At 38.4% G+C, this 13,903-nt stretch overlaps 3 protein-coding genes across 5 annotated transcripts in view; 1 reads left to right on the plus strand and 2 right to left on the minus strand.

Annotated features, from left to right (window-relative positions):
- The window catches only part of zcchc24 (zinc finger, CCHC domain containing 24), a 32,517-nt gene extending 27,317 nt beyond the window's left edge, over nt 1–5,200 (plus strand). The window contains exon 4 of the mRNA XM_068721617.1: nt 883–5,200. Coding sequence (XP_068577718.1) covers nt 883–996 — 114 coding nt within the window. The 3' untranslated portion in view covers nt 997–5,200. The remainder of the gene's footprint in view (nt 1–882) is intronic.
- Nucleotides 5,201–6,373: 1,173 nt separating this feature from the next.
- On the minus strand, nt 6,374–8,788 carry ppifa (peptidylprolyl isomerase Fa). Its single transcript, XM_068721631.1, has 6 exons — nt 8,591–8,788; nt 8,424–8,454; nt 8,194–8,282; nt 8,024–8,120; nt 6,851–6,926; nt 6,374–6,757 (listed from the first exon to the last, which is right to left on the minus strand). The coding sequence occupies exons 1-6, from the start codon at nt 8,732–8,734 to the stop codon at nt 6,595–6,597; spliced, it is 600 nt and encodes a 199-aa protein (XP_068577732.1). The 5' UTR covers nt 8,735–8,788; the 3' UTR covers nt 6,374–6,594.
- Nucleotides 8,789–13,301: 4,513 nt separating this feature from the next.
- The window catches only part of zmiz1a (zinc finger, MIZ-type containing 1a), a 95,285-nt gene continuing 94,683 nt past the window's right edge, over nt 13,302–13,903 (minus strand). For all 3 annotated transcript variants that reach the window (XM_068721658.1, XM_068721643.1, XM_068721651.1), the window contains one exon: nt 13,302–13,780. In XM_068721658.1, the coding sequence (XP_068577759.1) occupies nt 13,673–13,780 (108 nt within the window). In that variant the 3' untranslated portion in view covers nt 13,302–13,672. The remainder of the gene's footprint in view (nt 13,781–13,903) is intronic.

Raw genomic sequence — 13,903 nt, forward strand, 5'->3', positions numbered from 1 at the left:
GATCTGTAACATTTTGTGCATAGTTGTACCACAAAATCGGCCCACAGACGTATAAACACCGCCTCGCGGCTACACCTCTCTTTTCACTTTCTCCAAACGGAAAGACCTCAGACTTCAGCTACAGAGCTGACTCGACTGAGCTTGAGTTTCTCTCTCAAGGACACTTCAACAGGGAAGATGCCTGCAGTTCAGGGGCTTGAACCCAGTACCTTCTAACTGCTGACAAGACCCCATAAAATATACATCAGATTATCCAGCTTTTCTCAAGGACCTGATGCCTTTAAAGCGCCGACAGTAAAGTCGTAACACTTCCTGGCAGACTCATTAGTGGACGACTGAAATATCTCTCTGTAGTGACCCATGGTAACCTGGTTTCCTTTAGTTAGACCACTCTGAATAAATAGCGGTTTTGTCAAAAAAAGAAAGAAAAAGCCAGAATAAGAAAAGAACAATAGATGAGAAATAAAATTTCCAGACAGATTGTTAAAATAACCTTGAAATGTGCTTGCCCAGATAGATTCCCTTCGTCCTCAATAATTAATCCATGAAAGCCATTGCTGTATCAGTTTGCTGATATTTCCATACAGGTCATCACGATCAAATGTTGGATACTGGATCTTTTCCTTTAATACCAGGTTGTTAAAGTGTGTTTCAAGTTTCCAGAGCTAATGGTGTGCTGCCATATCTCTGCAACTAATTGTGTTTAGTAAACGTCTGGTCTGTGAAGAATACGCATAACGTTGGAGGCCAAAGTAGTTGAAGAGTTGAATCTGATTCCAGAGAAACGGCTTGCATAACTCAGAGGTTCATGTGTGTGCTGCTTGGTTTGCTTTCTTCAGTGTTTAATATGACTCATTACTGGTTCTCTGTTTGTTTTCTCAGCGCCCTTTAGAGAAGCCGGATGGCCTGGATGTTTCTGACCAGAGTAAGGAGCACCCCCAACACCTGTGCGAGAAATGTAAAGTCCTGGGCTACTACTGCCGCCGTGTGCAATAATCGTCTTTATTCAGAGTCAGAGAGCAACTTTTGTGTCCCAAGTCCTATAGCTCATCCTCCATCAAGGCTGTTAACTTCCTCCCCTCACTTCCAGGTTTCCCTCATCCCTGCCCTGCACACAACATGGCAGCCTTTCCTCCTCACGTCTTCCCCATGTTCTCTTAGAAGACTCAAATATGGACAGTAGCTCTGATCCTTTCTGTCCCTCTTCTCAACCATGCTTTTTTTTTTTTTTTTTTTTTCCAGTGACAGTATTGAAGATTACATCCAGGAATAAGAGGAACATGTTAATTTAGGATCAATCTGTCCAAGTGCTCTTCATCAAAAGCAAAAAACGTGCCAAAATCAGTGACTTTTTTGTGCCTCACGTATCAGAAACCACAAAATCCCGTTGATCCAACTCGATGTTAAACAACAACAAATCATGCATTGATAAATTAGCATGCATGTCAATGGTGTCACTGACATTACTGGTCTCAATACATTACCTCACCTTGGGGTTTGTTGGCTTTGTGTTTAGAAGTGTGTAGTAATGTGACGGACGTTTAACCCGGGCCTCTCACGATGGTATAATGTACACGAGGCCTTTGATGTCCTGCCTTATTCGGGTCAACAGCACATCTTATTAACTGTGAATTAACTGAGGGACAATGTGCCAAACATCCCTAGCTTACATTTGGCCTATTTATTTGCTTGTTTAGTGTGCAATTTGAATTTTAACTGGGACATAAAGAAATGTTTTTTTTGTATGTTTGTATATCACATTATTGTGTAACTGCTTCCACGTGTCTTTAGAAACTACTGTAGGTTCAGTCGCTCCTTGCTAGATTTAGTTGCTAACAGAAAAGGTGTAGAGTATTTTTGCTGCCACACAATGTATCATTGTCTATAGTGTTAGATACGTATAGATGTTAGATATGCAAATTGTGTTAATTTCAAATCACGTAAAAGGTCAACTGATAAGGAGCTGTAGGAAAACACTAGTTTTAGTACCGATAATCTTGTCGTCCACACAATTTCTCACCAGTGTTGAATATTCAATTTTTTTAAGCACTTAAAAAAATAATACTGCTTGCCATATTTTGATTAGCATTACAAAACATGATTAAACTGGTCACATGGAAGGCCTGACTAGATTTTAACAACAAATTAGAAGAAGATGTTTGTTTGAAAGAGACAGTTGATGCCTGGCAGCCTTATTTGAGTCCGTGAAGCTAAATGGAAACTTTTCCAAGAGCTTGAACCCTTAAAAACAATGTCCAACAGCTGATTGCAGTGTAAAGAGTGTCTAGAGGGAGGTGACGTTTTGATTTTCAGGTCGGTTGAGAGAAACAAGAAGATTTAAAATAGGAGGACGGATTTGTAAAGTGGTGATGCGGAAGATTCAAGGACATATTGAAAGTGATGATGAATTAAGTTTACACTTATATTATAAGTGCCTATATTATAAACCAATGTCTTTAAAGGAAGAGAAGTTCACATCCTGTTTACATATACAGTATCACCGTGCGGTCAAAAGCACTACAGCGGAAATTAATGTAGCTTTGACTTTTAGAAACCTGCCTTTTTGAGGAACCTTGTTATAGAAATTGTGAACAATTTTATACGTACTGTATATCTAGCCTTATAAAAGCTGGTTGACTATATAATATACTGTAACATACTGTATGTGCCTTAAAAAAAGATTTAAATCATTCTGAAGTATCAGGACTATAGGAGGCCATTTGAAATTGGGGAAAAGACATGTGGGGATAGGGCAGTATACGTGCATGTGGTGACTGTGATGCAAAGTAAGTTTGATGTAGGCTCAAGATGTGACAAAGGTCAAGAAAATGATACAGTTCGTCTGTTGGTTTGTACTGGCATGGTGGGTGTTCGCTTCAACACAGTTTGCGAAGTTGGAGGCACAAGGCTGAAACAGCATTTCCAGCTGGCAAAAACAATCCTACTGTGGTCTGTTGTCATGGAATATCCACAAAGATGTTATTTCTTTGTCGATCCTCACAACAGAACGCTCATGAAACTGTGGACCTCACTCTTTGTTTTTTTAATCTATTGCAGTTGTGTTCATCCAAGGAACCTTGGGTTTTGTAAAAAAAAAAAAATTCACGGTCACTCGCCTTAGTGGGAAAGATTACAGTGGCTGATTATGGTACCTTACAGTGTTTTTGAAAGTTAGCTCAATTCCATCTGTTGAGTTAAAGGGACACTCCAGTGATTTAGTAGTGCAGCTCCACAAAGTTAGGAGGCTTAACACTAAAGAATAGTTTAAATCAATGCAGCGAGGCTGAGACATCCAAATTTTTTTTCCCTTGTGTGGCTCAAGCTCCAAAACGCTGGATCCTACCTTTCCCATAATGCAACTCGATACTTCAGAAGACTTCCACTGCCTGGCAAAATGCCCGCATCTTTCAAACTCCACACCCCCAGTTTGTAACACAGGCTTCTTGTTAAAAATGTGTCTACAAGTCCAAACAGAGATAACTGTGATTATTAAAGACCTAGTCTGAATGAAAGATTCTCCTTTTAGTTGGGAACAATCAATTTTTCATAGTGTTAACATCGTATTTCTTTTGCTCCGTTTGATGACACTAACCTAACAGGTCTGAACCGTACTGTCCACATCACGCCATGTGGCTGTAGTGAGAGAAAAGGATACCAATGATGCCTTATGAACTAAGCTCATAAACAAGTAACAATGGTTTTGTGATTCACAGAGTTCTGGCAGAATAATGATGAATCCTGTTGGAGAGTTTGATTCAGCCCAGAGACATGATATGAGGCTATTTTAAATGGCAAAATTAGGAGCCAATGGAAGCAGTTGATAGAATACATTTAAAAAAAAAAAAAAAATCTCTGCTTTCAGACATAATGTCTTGAATGCATATACTTGACTTTTCTAGTACCTTTTCAGTTCACATTTGTTATTTTATATGAATGAGATGTGTATTTTGGAACACTTAATAGATGTTGAAAATTTTACCGCAATCTGCAAAAACTCAAGAGTTATTTCCCTGACAAAGAAAGACTGTTTTATGTATATATTTGATGGCCATCATTATCAAGGATAGTAGCTCTTTTAAAGTGTTATGCAATATTGAAGCTTTTTTTGTGTGTGAAGAAGGGCCTATTGCTGAGAAATAAACAAAGCTGGGAGTTTTTTTTTTTCTTTTATGTTTTACAATAATCTGAGGGGTTATCCTGCAGAAGTATTTATGGAAAGATTTTTTACAACACTTTTTGTATAGAATATGCAACAAAGTTACACTAAGAAGGAAATATTGATGTCTACATAGAGTATTATAAAAAAAAAGCTGGTACATAATTAATACCCTTTCTCAGTTGTAAGCCATTGTATGTTTGTGTTTTGTTCTGATGTTATCAGTGTTGAATAAGTCACAATGTTATGCAGTTGCTATATGTAACTAATTATGAGCTGCCATTGACATCCATACAGTCACATGTATTCATTTTGTAAACAATATTATGAAGATATATACGTGTTAACATGCAGAAATCTTTTGTTTTCTTAATTAGTGACGGATACGCACCACTGTATAAGCACGTTAAACTGTGAGATGTAGTTTGCTTAAAGCAGCAATGACAAGAAACTATTATAAAATGTTCCGGTGTTATTAGTAGTTTAGGGAGTGTATACTTTTGTCAAGAAAAGCGTGTGTGACAAAGAACTATTTTCGAGTTTGCATGTGCATGTGTTTGGTTTTGAATTAAATATTATTTGGTGCAATGTATACTTATTTAAATATTTTACAGTAGTTTGCTACAGTACATATTGTTTTTAACGTTATCAGCAACTTCTGATTGTTAGTCTTGAAGTATTTCATTTACCGCTCGTGTAGCCTCTACGAATAATACATATTTACTGAATGTAATGTGTTAACACTTATGTGGTCAATTTGGAAAGTTATGTTTGTATTCTTTACTGTCTGTATCACTTGAGATGTTTGTATTGCACTATTGCAATAATGTTATACCTTGAATTGGACAGAACACAGGCGTGAGGTAGGAAAGACAATGATTTTGGGAAACAAGGACAGTCATGGTTTCGAGAGTAGACCACAGGTCTGTTTTTCATGTCCATGAAATGGCATTCCAAAATGTGCCTTATTTGTTAGTTGGGAAAACATTTTAGTGCTTTAGTGCTGTCGAGAGTTTGATGAATTAAAGTCATATTGAATTAGGAGTGCTTGGATTGTGTGGTTTCATTTGTTTGGGTCCTCTGCTGAATTGTTGTTACCAGTAACTGGGAGGCGTTCCCTCTGGAGCTTGATTTCAGTCAAAAAGCAACATGTTTTAAAATCACACTGAGTATATGTTTTGCATGTGTTGTCTTTGACTGCAAGCTCAAAGACTTACGCAAGACTGAGCGTGTAGATTATGATAAAGAGGTTTTTAATGGATTCTTCATGGCGGTTGTGTAATGCAGAAAGGGGGGGGGGCATGTAAAACTTGTTTTTCACTCTCTGTGAACGTGCTGAAAGATAACAGAGGCATCGAGCTGACAGGACTCGATTTCAACACTTTGAGTCAAACTGCGGCTGGACAGGAAACCTAAAACACAAAGGAGGACACACCAGCTGACATGGGTGCTGTGTGATGAATGGAGACTTTTACAGCAGAGGAACCAGCTTGTACCAGTTGTAGATGTCACTGTGTTGCATGTGTAACAAACGTTTGGCCACAGACACCGTCGTCTTTGGAGCCAAGTTTCCATGAGCAATATTGGACATGCATTCCTAATAACTAAAACTAAACCAGAGGGTGGGGACCCAAATTATATCAAGTTTGTTACAACATCTCTCGCTCAAACAGAGCGAGAGCTGAGAAGTCTCTATAGCAACAATGTAATCGGAGAATTCAAACAAACGGTGGAAGGTCAGCGCGCATATGGTTTCATTTATGGGCAAGAGCTGCTTTTTTTGCGTCGTTTCATTATTTACTTTGATAAAGTATTAGCTCGATAAGCAGCACCACCCAGTCTCTGACTGTCAGACATGTCCGAGCCTCCTCTTCTCTTTGTCTCTTCAATAAAGGAGCAGTGAAGGAAGAGCAGCCCACATACAAGCTAAAGGCATTTTCAGGTTCCTTTATGGTTCCAGCAGATGAAATCATCTTCATGCACGGTGTCCAATGAGGCTAGAGCCCGCAGCTCTGTCATCTGTCAACTGCATTCAAGTGACATTTCAAGTCCACTGTAGGCGGATGTCGAATGATGTCACATCCTGCTCCGATGGACAGGAAGTCAGTCGCACTGGAGTGTCTAAAAAAAGCTGCTGGATCATTTCCAGGAAGCGTTAAAACCAGCAGGGTCGGTGGCTCATTAGAGCAGATGTCCTGTACTAAAGACTAGAGCTAGTCAAGTCTGAAAGTCATTTTATTTGGCTGTAAATGGAGAGTAATTGCACGATAAGAACATTTTACAAAGCGGATGACTTCGTGCTTGTACACAAAAAATATAAACTGATATAAAAATATCAGTTTTTAGGGCTGAGCAGGATCACAGGCGACAGCTCCTCCTTGAAAGTATCATGAACACGGATGAAAGATAAAGTAAATACCAAAAGGTTGCATGCCGAGTCATCCGACAGAAGTCCTTGTGTGATTTTGGGGGATCTCCCCACAGTCAGTGATGACAATCTTCTTAATCACACCGCCGTCATGTAAACCGAAGGATTCCATCTTGGTGACCACGTCCATACCGTCCTTCACCTGCCCGAACACCACGTGTTTACCATCAAGCCTGCACAAAAGAAGAGACAAAATGAGACATTAGCAACTGTTGGATGTGGTGAGAAGTTAAGAGGCAGAGATGAGGGATTAAAAAGTTATTTACCATTCAGTTTTAGTCGTACAGATGAAGAACTGGGAGCCGTTGGTGTTTGGCCCTGAATTTGCCATTGAAAGTGTTCCTGCAAAGATAAAAAAGCCACAAGTAAGTCAATTAAACGTGATACAGTCAACAAGATCGTGAGCTCTTTTTTACCGCTAACCCAATATGATTCAGGCCGGAGGAAAAGAGTATTTTGTGAAAAGCAAACTGTGTTAATGCCGCACTTTAATATAAAGCATCAAAAATAATCAACATGTGAATTAGGTTTATTCAAGAAAATGAGTTATTTAGATAATTGCATTTGGACTCACTAAAAAGTAGGTCACTCACCTATAGACAGTGGTTTTTAGTGCTCATGAAACTAGGCACTGCCATCTAGTGGAGAGGCTGCTATATTCAAAGATATGAACCTGGGGAATTCTACTGTTAGGAGGCCAGGGAAGTGACACAATTACATTATGTCATAATATACGAGAGCTATTTGCATTACAGATTAATTTGTCGATTTTAATATTTATTGACTTATTTAGTTTTTAACATGTCAGGAAATAGTGAACATGTTCAAAATCTCCACATGTAAGATACTGAAAACAAAGGCATTATCTTTCAATGAGCTAATTGTTTCTGCATTGAGCCTCCCAAACACAGACACACAATCCAGACAAGTAACCAATTAGCAGTGTTTTTGTCTTGAAGTTTGTTATCATATCATCAAATCTTAAAACGCTATGAAAGTAGTATACAAAGTAGTGGGTGACAAGATATTTCCGTATTGACGATAACGTGGTGTTTTTTAAAGGAAATATTGGATAACATCTTAATAATACACACATGATAATATAGTGTAAGTAGTCCAGCGTCTCCTGAATTATTGCTGTTGCTTTCTTTTCTCTCTCCCTCCAACACCACACATACAAATGAGTGGAATTAATTCACCGAAAAAGACACAAAACGCACAATAAACAAAGTTGAGGATGAATATGACACATTTTCCAGAGATATGATAATATTGTTGTAAATTATTTTGGCCATTACAACTGTGTAGTGAACATCTGATAATGTGACAGCCCTAATACAAAGCTATATGCATGGACAAAAGGCAGTTTGTTGTGTCCTCCCTAACCAGAGATAAAGTAGCATAATAGTAATTGTATAAGTGAAGCTGTGGAGATGTACCTGGACCGGTGTGTTTTAATTTGAAGTTTTCATCTTTGAACGTCTTCCCATATATAGATTTCCCTCCTGTGCCGTTGTGGTTGGTGAAATCTCCCCCCTGAAACAGAAAACACAGCGACAGACAACATGGTAAACACCTCCATGTGCTCCATCTTCACTGTAACTCTTACCTGACACATGAACTCAGGTATGACCCTGTGGAACACAGAGCCCTTGAATCCAAAGCCAGGTTCCCCCGTGCACAGCGCTCTGAAGTTAGCTGTGAAATGAGTCGTTTTATTTATTAAACTATCATTATAACAAGTCAAGGATAGTTGAAGACGTCTTCAAATGGTGAATTAAACAAATGCAACTCTTGGTATTGAGCAGCTTAGTTCAAAGAAACACGGTTAAAACATACCTGCAGTCTTTGGCACTACATCTGCATTCAACTGCAAGACAACACAAATCAAATTCATGGATGAATATTTAAACTGAGCCCTTATCGGTACGTATTTGAGCACCGTGATGCACGCTGCAGTAGAGACCGAGGACGGGAGAGGCTACGCTAGCTAGCCAGCTAGCTACCTCAATGGTTATCCTCCCGAGAGGCTCGCTGTCGGCCTCCACGTCCAAAAACACGACGGGGTTCTTGGCGGGACCGGAGGAGAACAGCCTCGCAGCGACGACGCCCGGCGTGCTGTATCTCATGCAGTATCGTATTTTTGACATCGCTGCTCAGCTGACTGGGGTCAGCAGGACCTGCAGGCCATGGGTGCTGTTGGTGTTTACATGTGACGTCACGCAGACTGACAGGCCGAACAGCGACACCACGTGGTAGGTTCTCGGAAGTACCTTATGTAGGTCGACAAAACGGGTTCACTTATTTGAAATATGAAACATTTCAAATCAGTGAAATCTATGGAGAGGAAAACAAATGTAAAAACGTTAATTTGCAAATAATTCTTCACTGCTGAACTAATATTTCTGCTTTTATTTGTTTATGTTTTGTCTGTAAATAACATTGAGTATTGTTTTACTATTAACACATACTCTATTTGGGAAGACTGATAACAATTTTAATTTTACAATGCAAGTCTCTGTCAGTCATATACATTTTCAAAGGAGCTTTTCTGTTCCAACACCAGTTTTGCATTCATGTGATTTGCATTGCTGCTTTCCTGTGAGTCGTTTATCATTTGAATACTCATTTGGCCAAAGGGGCTGTGCTAAACCATCCTGCATTCATTTCTGTTCAGGTGCACGATTGGTTGGTTGTGTTGGTGTTTTGTCTGAAGTTTTTTCAACTTTATTATTCCTGTGTGACGTGGTCATGCTTAGAAGTTAAACTATATATCCATCTTCACTGTAATGAATGATGATAAGTCCAATTTAGCTTTGATGTTGCTTTTCCAATATTTCATTATGATGAACAGTGATGCTTTTAAAACTGCAAATGCTCTTTTAAACATTTCCAAACCACAAAGAAGCGTTTAACGATATCATAAATCCGTACTTTAAGTTAATGCTGGTAATTATTGATCATCAGGTGTTGCAAAAGTTTGAACCAAGAGGGATGTTTATCATCAGCCTCATTAGTGACAGACAGCCTTGTGATCTCAGGTACATTGACCTGATTTAGCCATAACTTAAGAGTACATAAACTCATGTTTTTGTTTGTCTGGAACACTTACTATTATGTACTTAAATCATCAATCACAAAATTGCCCAGAGGCCACAGAAGCTATTAAAGCTTCAATCTGTGACTCGCTAGTTAATTGGAAAAAAGATGATTGTTTGATTTGACATTCATTCAATCAATATACCCAAGTTGCTCCACATTTCATGGATGTACCTGTATGAATATGACGATTGTAATGGAGTTTAAGTTTAACATTTATTTTAGCTCACAGTTTGTTTAACTTGTTGCTTTTCTACACTTATTAAGTATTACAGTGGTGAAATAGACCGTTCTGTTCACTGGAGACATTTAGGAACACAGCACAGGTGTTTCTAATATCTAATTAACGATGCCAGCATACATAATACCAGGACCCTGCCACTCAATAATAATAATAATTAATTTGATCCTTTTTCCTACTGTGACATGTCAAAATGTCCTCAGTGAAAAAAGGCTGATAGGTTGTTCTGTGCTATTCCAGCCATTTAAAAACATTACTACAACAAGTGTAATGATATTGAAATTACTGTAATTGCAAATTCTATGTATATAAAGTTTAGTACTATAGGTATCCTATGGATTATGTAGCACAAAATGACAGTTCTTTTTTTTTTTTATCTTTTTGTGGAATATGTATTGGTTTAATATATGCTGGTTGCTGCACTTTGCATGTCAAAAGACGCAAAAGGCCATTAATTGTGTTTCATCTGAATACATATTTATTAGATAAATATTAGGATGTCACGTCATCGAACTACATACAGATTTGCAAGACTAAAAATCACAAATTGTTTCTGACCAGTTTAGAATATGAAATGATTGTACATAGGATGTACAAAACCAAAGAGACAACTGCCACCTGCTGTGCCAATCACTTCAGATTGTACCTTTATAGCATATTTTGCCAAATTGCATAAAAATTATAAATTTGACAATTCTTTTTACAAACTGTAAATTTGGAAACAACCCTTGAGAGCCACTAAAAGCTCAACGTCTCCAAGTCCCAATTATACCTCAAAAGGTTTTAATAATTTGTAGCACCTTTATAAAGTACACAGGTAATAGAGAAATACACAGAAGTTTAATATTACACAAAGGAAAAAAAATCTTTTTTTTCTTTGAAACCCCATGTGGAGGGGTACATAAAGTATCTTCCATAAATGAACAGGCGTGATTAGAGAGGTCTGCACAGACGCAATCGAACACAGACTCATTTTTGCCAATTCAATGTCTGACAGGAGGATGCAAGCTTTACAAATTCTAAATACACTATGCACACTCCCCCTGGAGAAAATGAATACATTTCTGTTAACGTGTCTCTATTTGTCATTTACATTATATACACGTATCCCTTACATCCCCCGACTCCACCCCTAACCCTCTGCCACAACCTCCCATTGTAACGCAAACAGGAAGGGGTCTCCCCCCAAAATTCCATTTTACAACATTAATTGCATTCTCTTTTAAATCCTTGACTCAATTTCAAATGTCTGCAATCAGACAAGTACAATTTGTGTCGCGCTCCAATTACTAGACGTGATTTCGTGAAAGGTTGCAGTTACAGTTACACACTGTGTAGGGAAATAAAACATCCCAATGCGGCAGTGCATTGTCTTCAACAAACATATAAACAAACACATACAACATCTGATCCTTCAACTGTGTTATATGCAGGTGATTTGATCAGTTTTGAAGATCAATAAAATCCATATTTGGTTCTTCAAATGGTTTACAAATCTCAAATGGGGGAACTTTTGTCCAATAACATACAGTATGTTTTAAATTCATTTAATGTACTGCATAAAACTGTGTAAACCAAATTATACTGAAAACAGTGGACAAAAATAATAACTTAAAACAATATCAAATGTGAAGAAAATCTATAATTCCCAAATTTTCACTAGGTACTGTTATCAAAAACTTAGAATCAGGCCTCAAAACAATCAAGAGGACTTTTTGCACATTCTCACTTTAAATAAAGAGGACGAGGTCACTTGTTCCAATGATGTCACGCAAATCATTTTTGGAGAAATTTGGACCTCTAAGCTGCATTAACAATCTTTTAGACAGAAAACAACTAATTTAAAGCTGACCAATTCGTATACATAAGAAAAAGAAGAAAAAAAAACAAAAAAACCTGCTGAGCAATTCTGAATATTCCTTTTCACTGATGCAATGTCACAGGGTAATGAAAAACGATACACAGGTACTCAATACAAGTCCAGTGAGAGTGCATTTGGATCAATTTGTTACAATATTGGACTGACTAAGAAGGGATTCTGTGTGTGTTTGTGTGAGTGTGTGTGTGTGTGTGTGTGTAGTCCTTGACAGACATACAGTACCATGTAGTTGTCAGTAATAGATAGGTACAGTACTGTACAGTCACAAAGTATTCACAACGGGTATATACAACAGCTCCGGAAACACTGTTGGATCATGCAGGATGTTTTTCCCAAAAAGATGCAGTTCACCAGTAACAAAACGACAAAAGGAAAGATCAGAACAATCACACAGACGCTTCTATAAAACACAGGGATTTAAAAACTTCTGAAGACATCCGTAGGATGTTGAAATCCTGCTCTTGCATCAACATAACATCCAGGTCCAACCACTTACAAAAAGCATAGGACAACTTTGGTGATGTGTATCTGATTAATTTCAATGTGGGACGAAGATAAAACACATAAAAAAAGACAATAAAAAAAACAAAAAAAAACTGATGGATTTGAAATAAAATAATAAATATAAAAACAAGAGAGAAAATGATTTGATCAAGCACGTACGTTTAGGCTGGACAAAGACAACAGGAGCCATTGGCACACATGCACTGGTGGACAAAATGGTGCTGAATTTGATGAGGAAGAGCGAAACATTACAATAAATACACAAGAACGACTACAGACTGGACAAAAAGTACTGAGACAGCTCTTAAAGTGGATTGTGTCATCTTTCTTCCATTCAATATTTTTCTTCCCGCCTCTGTCTCGAACCGTCTCTCCCCGCTGTCTGTCACAAGCAAACAAAAGAGGACACGTAAACACACACACACACACACACACACACACACACACACACACACACACACACACACGCATACGTATATACACTCACACACACACACTCTCTCTCTCTCTCTCTCACACTCACACACACACACACACACACACACACACACACACACACACACACACACTACATTGCACAAAGTGCGCTCGTTTCCTCTGTTGACACTTGAGGACATTTTACCACACTCACACACCGAGAAGTCTGGGCGTCAAAGGGCATGATGGCATGTGCCAAAGTTTTGGAAGAACACATTTCAAATAGGATAAAAACACTCTTACAAGACAATGTTGTTTTTTTTTCACAAAAAGAAATGATAATTAAAAAAAAAAAAAAAAAAAGCTACAACACTTTTCCTAAAGCCCACAAAGGCTCCTGTCTCCTCTGTGTTGTTTACACATGATGATTATAGCTGCACAGTTTTCTGTTAAAAAGTCACAAATATGATCTATATATATATACACACATATATATATATATATATATATATATATATATATATATATATATATATATATATATATATATATATATATATTATGTATATTTATATATATATATATGTATATATATATATATGATATCACTTTAGTGCCCACCAACATGGCTGGCTATAAATGGTGTGATTCGAGTCAAAGGCGGTGGAACTGGTGCGTGGAATCTTTACACGAGGAAAAAAGGGAGTGCGGGGATGAGTGGCGTTCCGGCTCTCTCCCTTGGAGTTCCCGAACAGACGTCTCTTTTTCGGCCGTGCTCCTATGCCACACATTGTCTGTTGACAGACTGTGTGCGTGTGCGCGTGCATGAGCATAGGAAGCTGCTTGAAGTATCGATAGGAGGTCGGTGAGGTGTCTGTGGACGGACAGTCAAACACGATCACGACTCCCGTAGGTGCAGGAGGGTTTTTTAGGGGAGGAGAGGGGGGGCTAGTTGTTCTCGAAGAGGGAGAGAAGGTCGTCGTTGCTGTTGGTGGGGAGGTCGGGGGGGTCCAGGTATGATAGTAACTCGTCAGGGTTGGCCAGCTCTGGAAGCAGCTATTGAGAAAAGGTGGAAAGAGACAATGAGTGGCAAGGCTAAATAACCTGAAAACATACTTTCTGCAGCTGGACGACTTTGAGTCATGCCCAAGTGTGTGTCGAAGCCAATGTACACACAAG

Source organism: Cebidichthys violaceus, unplaced genomic scaffold, assembly GCF_023349555.1.
Source record: "Cebidichthys violaceus isolate CVI_PGR_0920_01 unplaced genomic scaffold, fCebVio1.0.p SCAF_10, whole genome shotgun sequence".
NCBI classification, from domain to species: domain Eukaryota; kingdom Metazoa; phylum Chordata; class Actinopteri; order Perciformes; family Stichaeidae; genus Cebidichthys; species Cebidichthys violaceus.